This window comes from Lingula anatina, chromosome 4, assembly GCF_051362555.1.
Source record: "Lingula anatina isolate TDL-2025a chromosome 4, LinAna3.0, whole genome shotgun sequence".
Lineage (NCBI taxonomy): Eukaryota > Metazoa > Brachiopoda > Lingulata > Lingulida > Lingulidae > Lingula > Lingula anatina.
In genome coordinates, this window is record NC_141770.1 from 19,335,296 (window position 1) to 19,360,560 (window position 25,265).

Below are 25,265 nucleotides of genomic sequence, written 5' to 3' on the forward strand. Positions count from 1 at the left end.
ATTCTTGCCAGTACCAGTATAGTAGTGCCACCTACAAACCGAAGTTTACCGAATCGACACGGAAGTAACCGAATTAAGCGTACACAGCATCATGGCGGACGACGGAGAACTTACTGTCGGCGGAAAACTTTTAAAGGAACTTCGCGTGGTTGATCTCAAAAAAGAGCTTGAAAAGAGAGGGCTTTCAAAAGCTGGAAGCAAAAATCAGCTAGGAGAACGGTTGAAGGCGGTGAGTATGCTGTCTGGTATGTTGCTAAGTCTCGAGGTCCTGTACGCTGTTCAGACGATTCTTGACCTAATTTACGAACCCCAAATTCAAAAGGCGGGAATGTCCATTAAACATCAACCACTGAACCCACACGCAAAGCCATTTGGATCTTTACTATCTGACAACTCCGATTTCCTACAAAGTCACAGATCAACTCCCATAGACGCTATATATTGACGTAAATTTATTAAGATTAGCCAAACGCCTAGGGGCAGGTCAGCCTAGCAATTTAGCATGATTGGTCGACCATAGCTAACCCCGATGTCACAATTAAACTGGGGGTTATTTTATATCGGAACTGCATGAAAAATAAATGAATTTATATTTATGTCACCCAAAGCATACCAAGCTTGCTATTTCCTTACAAGAATTCAAAGTATAACTTCCTTGTTCTTTTTGTTTGGGTCCTTTCATTCATCAGTCGACTTTATGCTTGCTGCAACCATTGAAATTTAAAATGATGAAATGTTAGTGTTAAAAAAAGCAAATATTATGAAAAAAAATTAATTTAATTACTCCTTAAATTTACAGTGCTGGTGTCCAGTATTAGACATAAAGATATAGTAGTTATTAAGTGTGTGATTGTCTTTGTACAAAGGCATTATGCTCTGGGAACGTGATTGCAGTAGGTGAGATAAGCTCTCTGTGAATGATTTCTTCATGTTTATCAAGGCATTGTGTTAGGTGTGTTGTATATTGAATTGGGTTTATTCTGTGCCACTTGTTTATTTGCTTGTGAAAATTGACAAATTGATAGAAATAAGCAGTTGAGCTTAATTGAAACTCTCAAAATTTATATTTTAAAAGATTCTACAGAAAATAAGGTGGTGTAAAAGCAGTATGTAAGGCAGTAAAATTCTACGTTCAGTGTAAAGTGCTAAGTGAAATTTACCCATGCTGTAAAACTATTAAGTCAGTAGCCCTCCCAAAAAAGCTGTCTTTTTTTCATGGTATTCTAATAGACATGGTCATGTTGCTTTCATTGCCAAACATTGTGAGGTAGAATTAGCCATTACACCTTACATATGTTTTTTTCCTAGTGTTTGTTCACATGACACATAGGGGAATTGATCTATGTGCCAACTGCGCATCTTTCCAATGATTGCAATTAGTGATGATAAACAGATGTGAAACGGAACTCTTTGTCCCGGAGGCAGGGGGGCTTGGTTTTCTGTATAAGAGTTATAAAGGGAAATGAACACTACTAATATGATGTTATGGACCCCAGAAAGAAAGTAAAAGATATTCGTCAGCAGCAGCAGCCAGTGCCTGGAGGAAGGGGCATTCCTGTACAGAATGTCCGTGCAGCTGCAGTCAATGTGAACATGGCCAGGAGAGGGGTGTACCAGTACCCCCCACAGAACCCCCCTCACAACCCTGCCATGGCAGCTGGTGTGAGCACAGCGGGAAAAGGTGGACCCGCTCCCAAAAATGTGCCTGCTCACATGGTTGGAAAAGGGGGAGTGACCCCCCAGGGGACTTTGTCCAGTGTGCCCAGGGTAAAGTAACCAGGGACCAAGTGATACAGAATGGATCATCATTTTGACAGATTTTGATTTTAAACTTTTTATTTTAAACCCCAGCCTACAGGTTATGTGTCAGTGTGTTAGGTAATGATGCTCGTATTTCGAAATATTGTCTATAGTGATTCCAAAAATGATGTACATGTAGGTGTAAACAGGGTTTTACTGTCTTACAGAGCTATTAATTGATAGGTTTTGTTTCCGGTTCAATTGATAATAATAATACTAGATATACTTATTACGTTTTTTAATTCCAGCAATTGTTGCTTGAGAATGCTAGGAATAAGCCAGTGGAAGAAGGACACGTGCCAAACCTTGATGTGAGTTGATTATTATTATGTTTTTCATGATTACTGAACTGGTCTTTTTACCAGAGTTACTCACTATATGTTTGACTATATTTTCCTTATGTGTTATCCAAATACATATTTTTTTTTTTTTTTTTACGAAAAAAGGCAAAGTGTTTGGAATTTTAAGTAATGACATGTAAAGTGTGAAATATGTATATAATTTTTTTAATCATCTAAATAGGTCATTATATAGACAAAGATTAACACAGGGATACTTTTGAATTTTTTCACCAGCTACAAAATGAAGCTCCAAATGACTTGATAAAACAGTATCTAGAACAACAGCAGAAGGCATATTCTTTACAGAAGGAAGCCAGGAAAAAACTGGAAGGTAAAGATAGGATTTGTCTACAAAATTCATGTCGATCTCTCAGGGTCACACCTGCAGATTTATTGTCCAAGTGCTTATTTATCACTTACTGGTAAAAAAAAAAGGCAAATGATTTTAGATGATATATTTTCAATAGAAATCTAAATACTAATTTGGCATACAGCAAATGTTACCACCAGCCAGGTAAAAAGCAACAGTAGTTCTCAGTCCAGCTTATATAAAACCTCACCAACAGATGATTCAATAACTGCATGATTAAAAGCACTGAGCTGTTAGTAATTATCCAAAATATTCATCTTGGAGATAGAATTTTATTAAATTGGCTCAAATTTACCATAACATGGCTTTAAAAAGGCTATTGAGCGTAGGTCTTATTGTCAAAAAGATGAAGAAATACATTTGTACTGTAACCAACTTCCAGAAGAGCAAGCGTTAACAAGTTCAGGTGCAGACGATAGTCATGTGACATCAGGAGAGGAATCGCAGTCAGCATCAGAGGAGAAACAGGCACCGACTCCACAAAAAGAAACCCCAGCACCAACCGAGAAATCTGAGAAAAAAGAAGAAGAGAAACTAGAGAAGCCAGCTCAGGAATCGGCTGGGGAGGCAAAAAAACAGGTTAGTGTTTAAGAGGAAGAGTTTCTTTCTCCTATTAGTATATGCCCTCCTTTTGTCTTTCTAGGTAAAAAAGGGTCCAGTGGCAAATTATTCAAATATTGGGGGGGGGGGGATCTTTCTTTTTAAGCATTCCCTTATCACATCCCTGATCTTTTTTCAATTCTATTTATTTATTTGTAAATAACCTGTGTTTATACCATCAAGATTCATAATTTAAGAAAAAAAAATGTACTTCAAATTAATTACAATTTTTTTCCTATAATTTCATAGGTAGATGAAAAAGCTGCAGAGGAAGCCAAGCCCTCTCAAGAACAATCAAAGGTAGGTGCTTACTTTAATTGTATAGAAAATAAAAGGGTAATTACCACCACCTAAGAGGCCATAGTGTGCCTCTGTGGGTAAACAGCCTCACTCAGAAAATTTTGAATGGGTTTTGAAGAAATTGTTTGGATCAGCCAGAAAAACAGTAATGTAAGACCAATTATATTTACGTGGTTATCCATAAATGATAAATTAATAAAGATAAAAAGAATGGAGCTGTCCTGACAGAACTCTCTGAGTACTTTGAGATTTATTTTCATTTGTAGAAGGTTAATAAAGATTATTATCATATATATTTGTTCATGGTTGTCAAGATTTGGAGGTACTAGTGTGATATTAAATACATTAATTTATTAATAATGTCTCAAATTTATATTGATCTTGTTAATAGTATGTTATGTGTGGTTCTAGGAGAAAGAAATATCACCAGCCCAGGAGAAAGCATCAGGAGACCACCCACTGCCACAGGAAGAGAAGAAAGGTAAAACATACAGCAGTGACTTTGTTCTGAAGTCCACATGTTCAATGAATGAATGAAAAATAATGAAAACGATAAAATGGCTAAAATGATCAATTCAGTCATATAATGCATTTTTCACTTCTGTCATTGCTCGTCTTGGTTTAGTTTAATTTTGTACTTTTAGGTTTAATTAGTTTGGTTTGCATTTGCATATGCTTTCAGATATTTTATAGTTCTGTCATCACAAACATTTGATTGCCCTTGTTTTTTTTTTCTGAAAAGAATTTTAAAATAAAATGATTTTTGTCTGATTCCGCAACTAAAATTCTGCTGCAGTAGCAACAGAGACTATCCAGCATTTTTATATACACTGCATGTTTATTCCAATCACAGTGTCTGTAAATTTACCAGCTATATTAACTTAACATATTTTTGTCATTGCAGAAGACAAAGAAGGCGAGCCTCCCACTAAGAAACCTCGGTCCAGATCTCCGTCTCCACAGAGGACGCCAGAGGTTGCAGCTCCCAGGTAAACAACACTATCATACACTGTGCTTCCTGGAACCAAAATACTAGGTCACGGCACTTCTGTGTGACCTGAACTTTGACCCAGCAAAATTAGGTCACCACTAGGTGGCCTGAAGTTGAACTTTGACCCACCTACACGGTGTCAATTTCACTGAAGATCTTTCTAACAGGTGCTGGATTTTTATGGTGGATTCTGTACAGTGACATGTTTTGTTGTTTTTGCTCTTAGATCTCTACTAGTTTGTTTTTAGTGTTAAAGGTTGCATTTTATTCTTAATGAATAACGACAGCTGGGACTGCTGTTCAAGCAAGTTCTGCTACTGCCAGGTGTTGTAAAATACAACGAAAGAAAAAAAAATTAAAATATTGACTATTTTTATAAGTTAAGATAATTAGTGATATGAATTCCTGTTGGAAATTTTTAAATATTAAATCTTAAATGATGTTTTGTTGGATGTATTCATTCATTCATTCTTATAATAATTTAATAGTTTATCCCTCAAAGATAATTGAACTGAAAGAAAGCAAAAAAAAAGCGTGAATAAAGCTGTTTTTACACATTACTGCTGGGCTCTGTTGTCATTGGCTAGTCATTGACGGTCCTTCAGCATTGTGCTGCAGCTGGTTTGCACTGAGTGGCAGAAACTTGGGTGAGCAGCAGTCAAGCTCGTTCTATAGACATGCATGTCATTTGGTTGCTGATTGGCTAAACTGATTATATCATTTAACTAGGTGATACCAAGTGTCTTTCCTGGCTGTGATTTGCATATTTTGAACTTTCTGAATGACATGCTTGAGCTATATCTTGTATGTGGTGGTAGAGGCTATTTTCTTTTCTTTTCCCCTTTCCCTGCTGTGTTTTTCTCTCCTCATCACTAAATATTGGGAAGTGATTTTTTTGCCATAATGAATTGATAACTTTCAGTGTTTGGAGAAAGCACAGCACACTACTGAAGGACCTGCAACACCAGTGTTTCATTTCAGTTTTGTCAGTGTAATCTATACATGTCAAACACCCCAAGTCTGTCAACTGACAGATAACAAATATATCTGTTTACACATTAAACACAGTAGTAGAGTAAGCATTTTTTGTGATAAAATACAGCAAGTTATTTTTTATTAAATAAATTCTTGGTAATTTACAAATGCCTTGTTTGAAACATATAGCCTGTATCACTGAAATATATAAAATTATCATAATGCATGATGGATTTTAATGAAAAAAAAAAGTTAATATTCTAAAACTGAGGCAGAAAATGTGTTTGTGTGCAGTGATTTGAACATGTCAGAAATGTGAAGTTGCCTTCAGAACTGATGAAGTATTTTTAGATGACAGCCCAGCAAGTTTAACCCCTCGTTTAAAGCAACTAGAAATACAGGATTTGACGACTGTGTTATTCTCATTGTGTGTCATCAGAAAGAAGTTGTTTTGGCACATTGCCAGTTTTGCACAGATGTAAATGGAAACTTCCTGAACTCGTAAATGGGACATCTGAATTTGTCATTACCTGAGAGATTGACCTTGAAAAACGTGACTGCGTCAGGATCGTTTTCTGGATCAAAATCAGATGTCATGCCATGCCAAGCCTACCAACATATTGTGCCAATACACAGCATCATAAAAATAAAGATTTGGCTGAACATGCATACATTTCTGTATTTTTCAATTTCATAAGAAAATTGTAATTAATTGCAGTAGTTGAGACAAGCTTAACATTGTGTTGGTTGAGATACGTAGACACAATTGTGCCAGTTGGATGATGAGGTCAGTACTGTATTAATAAGACACAGATTACACTTATTGAGATTGAAAAGCAAAATTGTCAATGATTTAAAACAGATGATTTTTGCATGATGGTGGCCGGTATGAGGTAGGTGAAGAGATCATATATACAATTAAAGATAAAGTTTAAAAGAAGAACAAAATTAACATTGTGTTGGTTCATAATCAACAGTTTAAATAAGAGATTTTAATGGGTAAATAAACTGGTGAGTATGTCCTTAAATAACCATAATTATCACTGCAATTGTTTCCACTGAGCAAAACAATATATCAGTTGGGTGTTAAAATTTTTGCTCACATTCACACAGGAAATTTTATACACAGCTGTACACAAAAATGAATATGTTTACAAAATAATTGGATATTAAAAATGAAAAAAAAAAAAAAAAAAACAGTCACGTAGCAATGTTCTGTGTTTGGTAGGAAGCATTTTCTTTTGGATCAATAAAACAGATCATATCTCTCTAACGTTTCATTATCCAAATGCTTTTGACCTGAACACGATCTTTCTTAACCACATTTTCTTGGAAACACTCAGCAATGAGATCCTGCAAATAGATACAATCATTTTCTCGTATTTCCTGTCATGCAATCATTGCACATAGAAAATGATCACTTATCTCTCATCCAAATGAGAAAATCTTGTATCTTATGTTACCTTATATTACATGTCCCTTCTGTAATAGAAATATGAATGTTGTTGAAGTGGTAACATGCCATGGAATTAATTGTTTTACTTTTACTGCATGAAAATGTGATTCTTTGTCAGTAGGAACTGGGACTAAACTGGAGATATTGTCCTTGTTTTATTTTTATTATTAAAAAAATTACATTTTTTAAATAAAATTGTCGAGGTAAACACACACACATACCCTGCTCCCTCTTTTTTTGTACTCCTTTTTCTCTTGTGTAGATATTTTGAGTAAATTTGGATAAAAAGTTCCTCTTCCTCTCTCCCCCTGCCCCACCACAACCAAACAGATCACTAATGTGATAAGTCATGTGTAATCTCCCCAGTGTGGTGGCCCCATCAGCTGATATAGTTAACTGATAACCTTGCTACAGAGGTGCTCTCAGTGGGGTAACCATTTGGCAATACTTGGGTTTTTAAATTTTATTGCATAGATAGGGAGAACTGTCTCATCCAACAATTTTTGGTTCATGTTTAAAGTAACATTATTTGATTAAAATCATAGAAGTTTTAATATTTCTTTGCCTGAGATTACCATGAAAAGTTATATTAGATAAGCACTGCCTAGAGCCCCCTCCATTACCTTAGCTCGTAATTATGTATAGCCAAGTTGAAAGAGATGCTTATATCCTAGCAAAGAATAGACAAGTGAGGAAATCAATAAAATCGTTTTTTAAACTCTTATACTTGAATTTGATATTTTATTGCCACATATCTTTGATATGCTAAGGTTCGTACAGTGAAATAGTTGACATTGTGTGTTATGGCAATGAGAGAGCCTTATTAAATGTGGACTTTGTTTGAGACCAAAGTCATCTGAGAACAATGGTTTTGTAATTACTGTAAGAGAAGCCTCCTCCTATTACTTCATTAACAGCCATGTGGTGGATGTTAGCAGGCAGAGTTCATGGGCATAAGTGGTATTCTCATTAACAACTGACTAACTGTAATAGCGTGTTCATAGCAGGTCCAACTTGGACTACATTAACAACTTGACTTAACACATGTTTACAGCAGGTGCAACTTAGACCACATTAACAACTGACTAACTATAACAACTTGGTCTCCATTGAGTATTTTTCTTAAAATTTGTCTACAATAACATTATTTTTAAACTGACACATGTTAAGGTGTGATTTTGAATGAGTTAAAGTTGATGTCGTTCTTTTCATAAGAGAAACAAGCTAGTAAAATATCTGGACTTTTTTCAGAAAAACCAAAAATATGAATAAACAGATAAAAAAATGAAAAATAAAACCCGTAGCTGAGTATAGTAGGTAAACTTTCATTAGCAAAAATATCCACTACAACAAAGAGAAGCCTTTCCCACACAAAATATGCCTCGATATCTGACATTTGTGTGGTTTTGCCCTTGCAAACATTGAAAGACAGAATAAACAACACATGGGTTTGTCTAAAATAAGTATTGAACAAGGTAAAAATTGTCAGTTAGTGTACATAAATCCAGTGAATTATAGCCGACATTCAGTCTCATTCAGAAATGTATAGATTCTGGATAATAGTGTCCGATGTGAAATCCCAAGGATTTGTTTTGTCTTCAGCATATCTCTCTCTCATTCTCTCTCTCTCTCTCTCTCTCTCTCTCTCTCTCTCCTTTGAATATAAACTGGCTCTAATTTCTATGTCATTTCTCAGGTTGGGTTAACTTTGGGGTGGGGGGGTCCAGTATTTAAAAAAAAGTTAAATTTGGTAGCCTCAAGCCAGCCTGTGATATAACCTTCTGTGAAAAATTGTTTAAAATTATTCTCACTCCACCCTCCCCTTCTTGAGAGCCCCTACGTATTTTGTGCACTGGAGACCTCAAGTCATCACCTAGGCACATGTCCACAGTGGCATTGACCTTAAACTAGGTCAGGTGTCCCACACAGTGCTGATGGAGAGTTTGTACATTGATGAAATGATAGCTCTTCCTGTGAGGCCTCACTTCATGTGTTCAGTATATGTGGACAACTGTACTTTGAGTACATGTTCACCCTGCTTGTTTAACCTCACTTTGCAAAAAAAGCAATTTGTTGTCACCTCCCTTAGGAGGCCTCACATGTCATGAATTTATTCTCAGGCAGTAAATGTTACAGTTTTCCATTTTATGACTGTTGTAATCTTATCTGACAGAAATTATATACTGGGTACAATGCTCATGTGGTATCCTTGCTGTTGAAGGTTCATGTTTCATTCAGTGATGCCCCTTCCTTTGGTGCCTCATTATGACTATGTGTTATTCCCTCTTTTGAGGCCTCAGCTTCCACGTGGAGCACATGATTTTTTTTAATAAGCTGCACTGATAATAGAGTGAACACCTGTTGACCTGCATGCAAACCCACAGATAACAGAATATCTATATTATCTTTTTTTCTATCTCTCTTTCTGATGCTCCAGATTTTATTGTTACCAGTAATTTCTGGTTGAATGCACGTAATCCCCTTGCCTGAGGCCTCAAATAGAATGCAGAGCACATGTCACCCCCACTTGTGAAGCCTCCCCTTCCTCTCTTTCCATGTGGGTTTGTTCAGTGTGGTGGTGGTAGTGAATCTAAGATGGAGGCCAAGACTTTACAAAAGAGAAAACCTCAGCACACAGACATTCACACCAACGGAGAAAGTAAGGCCAGAGTAGCTAGACAGCTGTAAGTAAAGCAGTCAGCCTTGAGTTTGACCTGCTAGAGCACGTGGTCTCCCCTGTGTAGACTATACCTCATATGTCCTCATTGTCTGTAGTACTGAAGCAACAGTCAAGGAAAATATATTACACTACATCAATTATGAATGGTTGAGTGAATTATTTCAAGTCCCGAGAAGGAAGTAGCTTGGCCATATTGATATAATTACCCTCTGAATTTAGTACTTATGTACCTGTTATATTCCCCACTGTGTATGTATGTACATGTTTATGTGTAATTTCTTGGGTATACTTATGTCCCTGTTATATTTCCCACTGTGTATGTGTATGGATGTTCATGTGTATTATCTTGGGTATTTTAGGGCATGCATATCAGTGATTGTTGCATGTAGTGGATTTTATCATGCCATTTATTATGCTGTTATATATAATGGGGTCTAGAATTAGTGATGGAATGGATATATATCGACTTGTATGCAGGAAAAAAGAGGATATGCTATGGTGGTGATATAATATATATTTTAATTATTTTAAAAAAGTTTGACTGTGTGGTAGTATTATGTGTCTGTCCACTTCCAAGTTTGTGTTGGTGTTGTTCCTGTGTGTCTGGCTCAAGGCATGCCGTGTTTGCTACATCATGTCTTTGACAACATTGTTTATGTAGAAATAAATTCTTACCAATAAAATGTAACAGAGGAGGCAATAAGGACTAGTTTTTTATCTTACATAATTCAATATCCGAGCAAATTTGGTCTGATTGTGTCTGAAGGCTGTCATTGTCACATGACCAGTGCTCCTGTATATATATTGATTAGTTTTCTAATTGAGTGCTGCTATTGTGGAAAATTATCAGAAATCTTTTAATATTTCCTACTGATATGATTTAGCTAGGGAATGTGACAAATGACATTCCAAAATATTCTTAATATAAAAGCTTTTTTACAATAATAGATAAAATGTACCTGATTAAAAAGGTGGCATGTTGCACTCAAAGCATGATGTCATGTAACTTGGGTTCTGTGACTCGAAAGCGTCACGTATTGCGAATAGCGATATCACATAGAGGTTACAGTGTATTATATATATTATGGGGCGAGTATGGGCAAGTTATGGAATTGAGACGCTTGCGCTCGGTCCCAATGCACGATGCTTTCGAGTTACGGGGCCCTGGCCAATTCAGATGTTGTATGGGTTTATATTTTGATTTAACAAAAATGCTAACTCAAGGATGTCACTGGGAAATACACCAATTATCATGGAGGTCAAATACTGTAGAATAACCAAAATGAAACATATTCAGGTTGTTAGATAAGCTGATGAATATCAATATGAACACAATCCTCTTAGATCTGTTCCTACGCATGGTTTTAAAAGTCTACATTGATAGTAACCAACCTGAAGTGAACCTGATCTTCTTGGTTTCTGTTCTTATTTCTCACAACCTAAGCTTCCTGCTCAGAAAGAGGATTTAACCATCACATTTCACTGGACCAATTTTGTTTGACTTTGCTTGGTTTGAAACGCATATAAAATCTCTCATAATTTTTTAAGAAAATAAAGGTGATGAGATTAGTTGGAGGAGGTAAGGTTTTGATCATATTTAAAATGGGTCTTTTCTCATAGTTAGGCTTCATTCAGAATGGATTATCTGAGTACTTACTGGTCTGTCTGTTTTGATCAGAATTATTCCCAGTCTAAGTTAGACCTTGTATGAACAGAGCTATTCCCAGTCTAAGTTGGACCCCTTGTAAACACGACAGTACATATTATATAGTTACATGTTGACTGAGTGTATACTAAATCAATATAGACAACTGATAACTGTGCAAAGCAGCATACATAAAAATATATTAATATCTATAAATACATGTGTTCATATATAAGGCAGCCTTGTTATAGCACCCACTTTGCATTGGCTAGATATATGTTATGCTTCAAGGCAGTGCAGGGATAAGAAGCAGAGTTAAACCATAACTGGTTTAGGCCTAAATGACATCATCAGACAGAGTATCTTGCTAGTGTTTTGGCAGCTTCAGCCCATCCTCTAGACCATCCTCACCATGTACCAATCTAGGATTAATTTCATAAAGAGGTGTTTATTAATTAAGGGAGTGTCGAAGGGAGATGTAACTGGGGGTTTTGACTCACAAATTTCTGGTGAAAGAAATAGACTTACTACTGATGACACTTAGGTCTAGACCAGTTTGGGTTTAGCTTCAGGATTGTTTTCTTTCAGTGCTGAGTCAGACCCTGGATTTGGACCGATTCAGTAGCAGTCTTGAGAAGTGTGTGAACAACATGCCTCCAGCAAACATTTTCTTTTGCATTTTACTTATACAGTGGATTTCCATCATGTTGCAATAGTCAGATAATTAATAAGTTTACGATAATAGTACCATGGTTTCTAGTTGTCTAGGGCAACCATCTATTTATCCGTTTCTTGCTTGGCTGTCTGCCTTTTTAGCTTTAGGTTATAGGGGTATCTAGGAAAACAAGATTACCTTCAGCTGGAATGAAACTGGGGGTACATATTAATAGATATAGAATATCAGCTCAAGTGGAGTGGTTGATAGTGTTATAAAACAATCACCAGCCTGCTGCTTCTGTTTTATGTAGCATATATAGAGACACCTCTTCTGTATTGAGTGTAATCTATAAATATGCAAGTATTAGCTGTATCTCTGAAGGATGTAATATAAGGTAAAGGCACACAGGTGTGATGTGGAGAAGAAGGGGGTGTATAGAGAGTGGAAGGGGACATACTTTGTCAGGTTTGTTAAATAAAGCATGGGTGAGACCGAGAGAATTGTATATTACGGGGATTGCAGGAAAGCAAAGTTTATTTATTTCTGAAAATAGATGTGTCAGTACTAGTAATTGCTTTCTATTCCAGAATTTTTTTTATATTTTCCTTAGAAAAGCACATACGTCTCCCATATAATGTTCTGTTACGCAAAATTATTTGCTAATCATATAAGGGGTCATCCATTTTTATCATCATTTTCACAAGTCTACAAACAGTATGCTGAGGGATGGGAGGGGGTTAATGCCCTCTGGACACATTTGGAAAAATAATAAAAATGATGATCTTCACCCACAGGGTAGTGCGGATAAAATTTATCATTTTTACCTTTCATATTGGGGGGGGTCTTCAAAAAGTCTACTCTTTGTAGACTTATGAAAATGATGTTAAAAATAGATAACCCGAAAGTCAACCCCGCTACAACATATTTTACCTGTTGTTTTTTTCACTTTCATAGTGGAGGAAAAAGGAAGACCAGGTCACAAGTCAAGGCTCCAGTAAGGTCACGGTCTAGTTCTTCATCTGGGTCAAGGTCGTCATCTGGGTCAAGGTCATCAAGATCTAGGTCAAGCTCCTCCAGTTCCTCATCTAGCTCTCCAGAACCCAAGAGGAGGGGTAAAGTACAGAGTAGGACAACACAATTAAAGAAAAAGGTGTGTTGTCTTCTAAATGCTATTTAATATGATATTATGTTATTGAGAATGAGTATGAATGAGTTCCTATGCTTTGAGTACGGTTGATTATATCAGTGGATTAGTACAATAGGAATGATGAAATATATATACAGTAAGTGAGTAAATGAGTAAATGCTTATTAGCTTATAACTTGGATCTTATAATGGTAAAGTGTGTAGCACATACAGGAATTTATCTCATTGCAAGCTTATGTTCAGCAGCCTGGTTGGAGGACTTTGTCATGACTGATATGATTAGATGTTGAAGGGGGGGGGTTTGATCTACCGACCAAACATTAATAATAGGATTATGGCCACTATACCACCTAGCAGTCTGTGAATAACAACATCTACTCAAATTAATCTGATGAAGGCCTCCAACCTGGTTGGCTGAAGGTGACTGTGAGAAAATTCTAGCTTGTGCTAAATAAACTTACTATTACAAGTGAGTACAAGAGATATTATATGGCAGGGATTTGCTGTTGCTGCTAGTACAAGAGATATTATATGGTAGGGATTTGCTGTTGCTGCTAGTTCTTGCTTTGAAATGTGAACAGAAGGGTAAAGGAAGATATTTCCGGCCTTTTACCTTCAAGCTTCTCAGTACATTTGGTCGATAAAAAAAAAGGAGTTTCTCAAAGTGTCATAAGATCCAACCCTTCAGCATGGCAAATTGAGCCAGCCGCTCACTTGATGTCACTTTAACCTTCAACAGAAATACTGTTATTTCCTTTTTAAACCCCCGAGGAAACTGCCCAGACTGAGGTTCTTAATAAGAACTTTTAATATGTGACTGCTATATGTTTTCCTCCCTCCAGGAAGCTGTCCAGACCAAGAGTCTTGACGAGAGCTACCACACAGCCCCTGAGGATGTGCAAGACACAAAGGATAAGGAAGAGTGAGTTCTATATTGAAATAACATGCCATTGATCTCTCTTAAACTACTAGTAGTCTTAAATACATGCCATAGAAAATAAATGTATTATTTTTGCAGTAGTCTTTGGTATCTCTAAACCTTATCTGAATACACAGTGTAGAAAATAAATTCACAATTTCTCCAGTTGTCTTTTGTGTTGAATATATATTGATCTTTCCTAACTTGGAAACACTTAAGAATGTTCATCAGATCCTCACCTTATTTCATTTTATTTTTCTTTCAAATATAATTCTACTGAGACCATATTCAATTTGTCACTTATGAGTATTATCCTATAAAAATATCTGAGTCTACTATTTCAGTCACGGCTTCATTAGTTAGTCAGTATTGATAATCTGTGTTATATTATCAGACCTCCGCCAGCAGCAGTTGCCAAGGAAGTAGAAACTGTTACCAAGGAAACAGAAGCCAAGCATGGCAACCAGGAAATCAAGATAACACCAAGTGAAGGTGACAAACCAGTGAAAACTGACACTAATACTGAGGAAGTTGCCATGGAAACTGAAACTAGTGAAAAGGTAGTGTTACAGAGAGATGGTTGTTCACCAATCAATGTGCATGTCTGGGATTTTTTCGTAAAGGTTTTATCAGCTCTGCATTTATATTATTATGTATATAATTTCCAGTCATTAAGTGTTAAAAAGTCACCCAGGCAGCAGTGAATATTTGTAAAAATTACTCTGGTAGTTATTTTAAGGAAAAAAAGAAATTACATCTTAAAATATTGTGATAGAGATAAGAGTTGATCCTTCCTCCCTGCCTTGAAGATCCCTGGAGACATCACAGAAGAATAGGTGGAGCCACCCTCTGGCTAACTCTAGCCAATCCCATGCCCCAAAAAGTGCCCCGCCCAGTGAAAACAACAGCAAAACCTGAGAGAAGAATGCAGCTCTGATATCATAGAAAACTGAACAGACTTTCTTAATATCTTTAAGATGTCAAGACTTCATCAATAAGACTGTTTGATATGACCTAAGAAGACATGGAATGGACTTTGTTTGCTCTATTTTGACTATTCCACCAAATGCAAGAACATTGGATTCCTTTCTTGAGAACTATTCGTCATCTATGCTGCAACGAGAAAAAAAATGGGAACGGTATCGTACGAGAAAAATGAAACAGACATTGGAAAACTTTCTGGTTATGGATGTATTCATCAAGTTCTTTGCGCTAATTACCTGAAGTTCTACCACAAACAGAAATGCTGCAAGTTTTATATTGAAGATGAAAAAACTGCTGAGAGTCTCAAATAAGAGGAAAGAGTCCACATTAGGGATGCCAGCTTTGATAGCTACAGACTCTTATTCATGTCTTGAATGCCAGCAGCCAGTAATATGCTACTTATTGAACTGATAGGACAGTGCTAACAGACAGTCCTGTTTAAGTGTGAACTCTGTTGATTTGACATAATATTGCTGGACATGAATCACTATGTCTAAGCAGACACTTAAGATGCACATATCATTGAGATTATGTCATCTTTGAAAGTCTTATTTATAAGTGAGTGAAGAAACGACAGTTAAACCTAATATTAAAGTCTTGCTTATAAATAAGTGAAGAAAAGAAAAGAAAAGACTAAATACATGTGTCTGGTTTTACTTTGAGTTTTGGTAAACCATGACAAAGCTTAAGACTCAAGTCTTCCTTTTAAAGGAAGTGAAGACCATGAACACTCATTCATACAATCATGCCGCTGTGGAATATAGTGAACATTGTTATCTTCACTTACCCATGACACAAACATGGGTGTAACAAGACTGTCAGTCAAAACCGACTTGGAGAAAATTCTACCAGAAAAAGAGCATCGAATGCTGACACGAAATTTACAGATCGAAAGAAAGAAAGAACAAAGTCGATAGAGAGCTGATGTTTCCTGCCCCTCCCCCCAACCCTTTCTGACTCACATGGACAATAAATTTGGGCTGTACCAGAGCAGAGGCAGGAGTTGAGACGATGATGATGATGATGATGATGATGATGATGATGTCACTGAGAAGAAAGTTCCGGTACCAATGCTTTTGATTAACGTTGTTTTATTTTCCTTCAGCTTTCAGATCAGCAAACAAAGAGCAAGGTTGGTGGCTGCTTCCTGGGTTTGAGCTGCCTTGTGCTTTCACATGCTCATAATTCACTGAAAACTGAATTGATTTCTAGGTGACGAAGATAGTTGAACAGTTGACCAAGAATTCCAGAGATGTAGATATGACGTTGATGAGGAAATCATAATTTGCACATGTTGCCACAGCACTTCAGTGACATTTTCAAATAATCACAAAAGCTTTATGAAAAAAAGTTTTATTAAATGGGAAAGTAAAGAACTGACTGGAAATTGTTTTTGAAAGTAATAGGATAAAGTTATTGTAAAAAAGGATGCATTGGTCTTAATTTTGACCTGTAAAAATCAACAAAGCACACACTAAATAATGTTTCAAACAGTTGTGGCTAACTTGATACTGCAAAAGAAATATACACATAGATTGTACTGATATTTTTGGACCTCTGCAATAATTCAACTCCTTATCCAACACATTTCATAATAAGTGAGCACCAGATACAGATAGATATAGATAAAGATGTCTTGTTGACTCAAAGGGGCCAGTACCTTCCAATATATGACCCTTTCACAACATTGAGCATGTGTTTTAGGAGGCTCCAGTGAAGAGGTCCTCACCTAGAAAAATACAAACCAGAAAGTCCCAGGAAACACCAGAAAAACAGACGGCCCCTACCAAATCTAAAAAAGCAGAGACCCCCAAGGAGGATGAACCTCCGGCAGAGAAGGGAGTACCTCCTGGTGAAAAGGAAGAACCCCCTGCGAAGAAGGAAGTACCCCCAGCAGAGAAGGAAGCAACCCCTGCCGAGAAAGAAGGGACCCCTGCCGAGGCAAAGCAACCCCCTGCAAAGATTCAAACCAGAAAGATATCTTTAACCTGTAAGTTAGTTTTGGGGAAATAGTTAGTGAAAAATGAAATTGGGATGTACAGCAATAATGAATGAAATGATTGGATAAATTGACTGATGATTAAATAGCATTGTTGAGAAATTAAAAAAAAGTTTTTTGGCAAAAGTTTTCTGTGGTGACACTTTGTCTTAATATCATCAATGTTTTAAACCACTTCAGGACTTAAAAATAAATCAAAAGATCAACAGATTTCTTTAAGTACAGTTAGGTATTTTTAATGTGTGCATTTAGTTGAACATTTAATAAATACTTCATAGCTAAAAACAAGGAGAACCATGACAGCTCAGAGAAGTCGCCGGGAGCGGCAGAGGAAAAACCAGTGAAGAAGCGTAGATGGGGGACCACTGCTAAGGCCAACAAGAAGGGAGCTGGGAGGAGCATCAGTCTCACCACAGAGTCCCTAAAGGTGAGTCTGCCGACTGGGGTTAAAATGTTCCACCTCAATGGACTATGGATTTTACTACCATCACTCTAATCTGCATACATATTAACAATTATGTCTCGTCATCATTTTTCGTTGTCTTAAATTTTTGTTTCTTTTCAGGTGCTTCAGTTATTGATAAATAATCTAACCAAATGACTACAATAAATTATTAGTATAATATAGAATAAATATAATAACATGGATCTCTGGTCTTTATCTAAATAAGGCTCATATTGTATATATTACCTCCAAGACTCCCATGTCTAAGTTGCTTCATCAAGGTTAACAATATCATTTCTACTTCTTAGTGATAAAAAAATTACTACTTTATTCTAAATGCATAACACTTCTGATGTCATTCATTTCTGGTTTAGTCCTGTTTTACCAGCACCTCCCCTTTTCCTTCCAGAACCTAATCCCTGCTGAGGTGAAGTCCATCCCTGTGGACAATGTCCTGGATGTGGACGCTGGACAGATCTCTGACCAGGACGACGACAAGAGAGATGTCCAGATTAAGAGAACTATTACACAGGTGAGTGTTCAGATTAAGAGAACTATTACATAGATGAGTTTTCGGATAAAAGTGTTGTGCAAGTGAGTTTTCAGATGAAGTCAGGTATTCAGAATGTCAAGTAAAAGAAAATATACAATCTTTTTATCTTTCCAAAGTCTCTTAGCATTAACTGGTATGTCATTTTCAGTACCATATTGCTAAAATCACCCACCTTGCCCAGTGTTAATGATTCTAAATAGAATCTGTACCTGCATGATATTCACTCAAAGAGGAGTTGTTTAAAGCACAACTAAAGCAATCATTCATCTAACTGAGAACCATGGGCATGGTTCAGGTATATTTACCATACACTGGCAATTGAAAAGGTGTTTCATCAGTTGAATATGGTGTCCTGAAATTAATTTTTCCCTTAATACAAAATCATATCTACTGGAGGTAAATTTTTATGTGGATGCATGTTACCTTAAAAAAGTAGGAGAAAATATGTATGTTATATATCATCAGCAATTTATAAGTCAGCAGAAAAAAATGCAGTTATTAATTGCTTTGTGTGCTGTGATCTGTTCACAGGTTGTTGGTGAAGATGGAGACAACAACAACAAAAGTGATGTGGAAATGGAAGATGATAGTAATAGAGACAACAAGGGAGAGGAGTCCGAGGAAGACAGAAAACCCCAACCTCAGCAAGGCGAGGACAGCAGGGATAGCCAGCCACAGGAAACCAAGGAAGACACAAAAATTGTCATCCGTCGAGCTAGCCGGCAAACCTCAGTCACCACTCCAGCGCCAGACGCCCCGGAGGCAGCGAGAAGGACACCGTCACCGCCGCGCCACCCTGTCAGTAAGATCGTCCATGTGACAGGCCTGGTGCGGCCATATACGCTGGGACAGTTAAAGACGTTACTGGGCCAGACTGGAACACTGGTGGAGGATGGGTTCTGGATAGATAACATCAAGTCCCACTGCTTTGCCACTGTAAGTGTTCAGAAAGAAACAATTGGAGTTTTCTTGTCAAATTGGCAGCATCATGTTTGTTTTAAGATGACAAGAAAACTTAGGTTAGAAGTGCCACTAATTTTTTTTTTTTCTGAAGAAGTGCCTCCTTTGTGTGACTGCGGAAATAGCGCATTTAATTGGCTTATTAAGGTATTATCAAGAATTCGACATCCGCTGATTAATAAGGCTGGTAGCTGTCAAAGACAATTAGCTCAGCAATTCTCCCTTATTAGGCAAGTGCATGACTTGGAGCAATTTGAAAGAATAGTTGATTGCAGCACGAATCTGACATCCTGTGTCAAGTTCGTTAAGATAAATCTAGTAATCCACAATGTGTGGGTTTGAAAATTTGACACAACCTCACAATAACACAGCATACATAATGAGACGCATAACAGGATGCCTTTACCAGTGATTGGCTCCACCTGTTAATTTACCTGTCCACGAACAATTTACAAACAAGAAGACCCCTTTCCCTATGTAATCAGTTCCAATTTAGTATTATTCTGCTCTACTGAACTTTTGGCCCCATAGTTCCCAGGTGTTATTACATGTACATGTATTACCTCTACCTCAGAGGCAGTAGACAGTAAAATTTGCTGTTATCTAATATATATGTCAACGTAGTGAGCAGTTTAAGCACCCTCCAGACCAAACAATACAATTATCCCAATCTTGTTGTCATCTTTAGTATCTGGTATCAAAATGTAATTAGATCTGTTGGCTAAAGATTTGATTCAGGTCTACTGTTGTTTTGACCTCTACAGATTTAAAAAAACCCAAGTAATCTTGTCTCATGAATGAACTGGATATAAGAATTTTGTATTATCTTAGTGCCCAAGAGTCTTTGATTCGTAGCCCAATAGGTATAAATTGATTAAAAAATGTAGATTTAAAAACTTTCTGCCCTCTTTGTGCCTTTTAAAGAGTATCACTGTAATTTTTAAAGAGAATTAATGTTATTTTTAGTTTAAGTATAATTTAGGTAATTGTTTCATTTTTTTTTTTTTTTAATTTTCAGTTTGAAACAGAAGAACAGGCTAAGGAGACAAGGCAAGCATTACATGGAACAAGATGGCCTCTGTCCAACCCAAAAATTTTACGTGTGGATTTCGCAACAGAGGATGAGGTATGTTAAATATTTAGCAAATGTAGGATCTTGATTCAGTTTGTCTTTGTTTTAATCTCAGTGTTGGTATTTGCATGAAAAAAAAAACATTTTCGAAGAAGTTATGGTATGAGTTTTAACTGGATCTAAATGAGGATTCTGCCATTTGTTGTGTGAAAGGAAAAATTTAAGACTTTTGAAATAGACCTCAAGCAGCATGTGTTTTAAGGTGCATGCTAACTACCCTGACATTCAGGTTGTATTTACACAGGTGGGGGCAAGGTGCACCGTTGATGATTTCATTCTGGATGTTGTGGTTCAAAAAGTTTGCTTGGTATTTGCTATGAAAACAAAGAAAGGGTGTATTACGTAAAATGTTATGGGGATAATGAGGATTTGGCTTATTTTTTGACTCGGAGTTTTTGTATCAAAAAGAGTAAAGATGGGTTGAATGGAGCTCAGTACCACATTTGACAGATGTAGGATAAATGAAAATCATTGTTTGATGAACAATGAATAACACCAATTTTTTTATAATGAACATCAACAAAACTAACAGTTTCAGATGTGTAATTCTTTACCTTTCCTTGGAGTTCTTCCTTTCTGCAATATGATCTTCTCCAGTCTAAAAATTACAGCATGTCTTTGACTTAAAAAAAGATGTTTAGTGTGTGGAGTTTTAATATTGTGAGGGAAAGCAGTGTCAGGTGTTGTATGATATATAAGTTGAAATATAATTTCTTGCAGCTTAGCTTCCACAAGGACGGTGCCCAAAAACCTAAAGACATCAAAAGAGAAATAAAACAAGATGTCACAAAGCCTAAGGATAGGGGAACGGAACGAGATCGTGAACGAGATCGTGGCCGTGAGCGCAAGAAGTCTGAGGCAGATAGAGAGAAGGAGAGGGAAGCACGCAGGAAGGAACATGTGCGTGAGTGGGACCGTGATAAGCTGAAACAGAAATCTAGGTCAAGGTCAAAATCAAGGGAAAGGTCAGCAGAGAGGGAAAGAAGAAGGGAAGAAAGAAGAAAAGGTACATGTATGTTGTGAAAGTGTCACTTCCTATAACCACGAGGCATCCTTCTGAAAGCATTTTAGAAAGGTTTGAAATAAAAAATTGAGGTGGTATCCTTTTTGTTAGTTTGACTATGTTTTGTATTTGTTATCAATTTGGCTGTGTAATTAACCATATAAAATTTCTCCATTATAATAAAGTTAACGCATAAGTAATATTTTGAATTTATTGCTTATTGGCAAAAAAGATTAATTTTGTTTAGAGAGAAAATAGTCACTTCACTGATTCAGAAGAAAACACAATTGTACAATGTCTGTAATTTTTTGAAGAAGAATACTGTCCTATTTTCAGAGCGAGCTGAGAGAGAGAAGAAAGAAGAGGAGGAGCCAGCCAAGATGTTGGATGATTTATTCCGTAAAACCAAAGCAACGCCCTGCATCTACTGGCTACCACTGACAGAGGAACAGGTGACTGAAAGTTTGAGTGTTTCTCATTAAATAGTTTTACTTTATTTAGCTTAATATATATTTGGTGGTGGAACTCTTTGGAGAAAAGAGTACGTGTGTGAGTGAGTGGGGTGAAGATCCGCCGACACAATTCTAGGTCAAGGTCGATGGAAAGGTAACCAGAGAGGAACACAGGCATAGGGGATAATTTGAGGTGCATTGACTGTGATTGAAAGGGGTGTACATTGCAAATTTTGGACATGTAGATAAGTGGGAAGATGAAGATCATCTTCTGCAAGACCGAATATTCTCAGTAGACTCTACTTTGAAAGTTAATGATTTGGCTGCATATGTTCTTGGTGGAAGACTGTCAGCTTGGAGTGGTGATTCTGCTCCTGGCTGACATGTTTTGGACTGCAACTGAATTTAGCCTCAGTGTCTGAACACGCGTAAAAGTGGCTCCCTCTACATTTCTGACATCTTGTCTGTTTTTTCTGTAAACTGTTTCCTCTTTTCTAAGGGTGTCAGTCTCAGACTAAGGGGTTGAGCCGTGCTAATGAATTCTAATCCTTGAACATGTCCATTTTGCAGATCAAGCAAAAGGAACAAGACAGAGAAAAGCGGCGCATTGAGCGTGAAAAGAGACGTAAAGAAATGGAAGCGGAGGAAGAGAATAATCGTAAGGAGAAAGAAAAGGAGAGAGAGAAGGAGAGGCAGAAAGAACGCAGTGACAGAACCAAGAAGGAGGTTAGTATTGTAATATAATATAATATAATATAATATAATATAATACATTACATTATGTTCACCACATTGGAAGAAGTCACAAACAAAATATTTAATGTTTATTGTACTGAAATGGAGACGGATGCAAAACAATGATATCAATTTTTATATCCAGGAGCGACGTTCTCGCAGCACCAGCAGGCCAAGGTCAGCCAGAGACCGGAGGCGCTGAGTCTGAAGTTGGAGGGATGGGTGGGGTGGGGGGGTCACCGTGGCCTGCAGTCACCCCTCCTTGTCCCTAAGGTCTGGTGTGTCGTCTGCTGAGAAAAGCACAGTCCTCTAATACATGGAGACTGACTTGGTTCCTTGGTGAGAGACTTCCTCTTCATCCAGGCCTTAGATGCCATGTGGAATGATGATATCAAATCCAATAGTGCTGTTTTGTTATTTCTTGGAAGTTATTTTAACAGTGACTTTTAAGTTGAAAGTGTCTCTAGTAATTTAATTTTGTATTGCCTTGATGGCATAAATTTTATGTATATTAAGATCATTTCTTAGTTAATGTTTAGAAAATCAAGTTGGTGTAGTAAACTTATGATCGTAGTCACAGTGGTAGTGGACCCTTTTATATGTAAGATGTATTCAGTTAAAAAAAGAAGCTTTTAATATATGTGAATCCTATGGAAGCAACATGTTGTTGTCTGTCATACTGCAGTGTTTGACTCTATAAAATGTATTTTTTACTACAGGCAAATTAAAGGAAAAGTTGTTTTATAATGTTGTAATTTCAGACAGAAGCCAGTAATGTAAATAACTAGCACGTGTTCATGGCAGTCATACTTGTAGCTTACATGTGGCAATGTTGCAATTCTTCCTCAGTGCTGGTCAGCAAGTTTTTGTTTTATATCTTTGAATTTTTTTAATAACAGTTGCAATGTAGGAATAGACCAAAGGAGAAAGAGAGAGTTGTGTGGATTATGAAAAAATTTAATTTTAGATACTGCACCAAGCTAGATATTAATTTCAGAGTAGAAGATACACCGGCTGGTGTCATTTTTTCAGCTGGTGAAAAATGTATCTGTGAAAACATCAGTTATTTTATTCTTACTGGTATCATTGTCATACACACAAAAAGAGGGTCACACTGTATTCCCCGAGGCAGGGCAAGTTCACATCCAAGCACAAGATTTTTTTGGTATTCTCTTTTTTTTTTCGTCTTCTTTCATGATGTTTCAGATTATTGTTGCAATTTTTGCACCATGTTTTCTCAAAATCCAAATTTGATGAAATGGGGAGAGGGGTCATACATTGAAAGATTCTATGTGGTTTGTTGAAATTACTTTCTTTGTACATACACTGTTAGGTGAATAAATGCTATTAGATAAACAGTCTGTTTTACTGTTGTTTCTCTTTATTTTGCAAGTTTTGGGAAATGACATTAATTTTATGCATGGTTATTGTGGGGGCAATACTATTTGAGTGCATTCATTCACAGGATTAAGATGTGCTGATTTTATTTTATTATTTCTCCTGCAAAACTAAGAACTAAATATCGGTGTGAGGAAACTGAGGGTGTGAGTAACAGAGAATCCGCCCTCCATAAGGTCCGTACAGGGTAGGTAAGCGTGACGTAAATGGGTCAAATCTAGACCGGGCTCTCCAGTACAAATCGATAAGGAACGGGCCCTCTCTTGGGAGTCTGGTACTTGACACCGGTGTGACAGAATGGACGTCCCATATGATTTTAGTACAGGTTAGGGTTGGGAAGGGTGGAGGGGTCGTAGCAATAGTCCGAAGGTTCATTTGTCCGAATGCTCACTATAGAACCTTCGGACCAATGAACCCTTGATTAAAAAAAAAGAACGATGAAAACTTTACTATTTTTCGGACCAATGAACCTTCGGACTATCGAGACGCCCCCAAGGTTGTATTTGGGGTTAGTATAAGGGACGAATGTCACCTGTACCAAAAGATGGGGACGGAGTACGGTTCCTAGCAGACTACCTTTCCTGTCACACCTGGGCTTACCTGTACAAACCAATAGGGTCTGGACTCTACCATGGGGATCTCTGGTACGTGACCCACTCCACGTGTTTGTGGTTCATTTCAGATTAAAGCTATACTTTTCATTGAGTGTGGTCTTCCTTTACAGCAAGCGGATGTGGTTGAAGTTTGAGGGTTTAGCGATTACACAAAGGCCAAATACTAGAAACTCATTACCATATACCTAAAACTGATATCATCTAGACCTACATCATTTCTGCCGAAATTGAATAATTTCTGTTTTTCGGATAGTTGAGAATTTAGGAATATTGTATTTGATTCTACGGTAACTAAAAGCGTAAAATAAGCAGAATATGAAATAAATAGAATATGTGACAGAGATTGGACTTTTAACATGCATCTACTCGTTCAGTCATTGTTAGCATTTATTTTCAATGGTAAGATGCCAGTAAATAGTTGAAGATCTTTTACTTAGTTCGTGTGCTGACTGATATAGAGAAATTCTTTCGGTCGGCACAAGTAGTTCCAACTTCTTGGTCGGCATAAGAGTCCAGATAAGGCGAAGTGATCTGTATGAACTCTGGCATATAACTGTGAGTGGAAAACGTGTAAAACATGATGAAATTATGTTTGCACAGCTTCGTCTGTTATCAAACCTCGACCCCAGACGATTGCCCAGACCAGATCCGCTTATCGTCTCACCTGTATAGTATTACCTGTATAGGAGCAGGGTTAACCTCGTTTAAACGCACCCTGGCGACGGCTCTTGCAGGTTTAGGTTTAGATGACAAAATCGCCAGACGAAAAACTGATTTGCTCGTGTGTTAACTGCTCTCTTGGTGGCTTTTTGGGTTGATTCTGGGCTTCGTGATTTTATATATTATGGGTAGAATAATTTAACCATTTCAGCAATCCGAGCTAAAAATCTGCAGCTCGGGGCATGTTTTCTCTCCGCACTTTGGAAGGTTGTGGCTATCCTGTTCTGCCCAAATTATCTAAAAGACCACTCAATTTTAACACGAGAAGTTACAGACATGGTTCATTAAGCCTGCTAATTGTGCTGGCAATCCCACAGTACGTAAACCCTTGAATATTTCCATACGGATAAAACCAAGCGTGGCTTCACATCAGAGCCGTAAAAGGACCC

General features: G+C 37.1%; 1 protein-coding gene across 2 annotated transcripts; it reads left to right on the top strand.

The window, feature by feature from the left end:
* The first annotated feature begins 38 nt into the window (after positions 1–38).
* Positions 39–23,502, top strand: LOC106169195 (uncharacterized). Of its 2 annotated transcripts, none has more exons than XM_013548582.2 (19): positions 39–229; positions 2,049–2,111; positions 2,376–2,472; positions 2,894–3,090; positions 3,361–3,411; positions 3,823–3,892; positions 4,316–4,400; positions 12,771–12,966; positions 13,805–13,884; positions 14,276–14,441; positions 16,570–16,855; positions 17,143–17,291; positions 17,719–17,841; positions 18,394–18,798; positions 19,841–19,948; positions 20,675–20,960; positions 21,294–21,409; positions 21,980–22,135; positions 22,290–23,502. In XM_013548582.2, the coding sequence occupies exons 1-19, from the start codon at positions 92–94 to the stop codon at positions 22,344–22,346; spliced, it is 2,829 nt and encodes a 942-aa protein (XP_013404036.2). In that variant the 5' UTR covers positions 39–91; the 3' UTR covers positions 22,347–23,502. The 2 variants fall into 2 exon arrangements, with proteins under 2 accessions (XP_013404036.2, XP_013404035.2); XM_013548581.2 differs by lacking the exon at positions 39–229 and adding an exon at positions 1,471–1,767.
* The last annotated feature ends 1,763 nt before the right edge of the window (positions 23,503–25,265 follow it).

What these genes read in the sequence shown, in the direction of transcription:
- LOC106169195 (XM_013548581.2), top strand. Translation starts at nt 1,486, where the DNA reads ATGGACCCCAGAAAGAAAGTAAAAGATATTCGTCAGCAGCAGCAGCCA. An exon ending in CTGGGGAGGCAAAAAAACAG is followed by an intron (nt 3,091 to 3,360) that starts GTTAGTGTTTAA and finishes ATAATTTCATAG; the next exon opens with GTAGATGAAAAAGCTGCAGA. An exon ending in CAGAAAGATATCTTTAACCT is followed by an intron (nt 16,856 to 17,142) that starts GTAAGTTAGTTT and finishes AATACTTCATAG; the next exon opens with CTAAAAACAAGGAGAACCAT.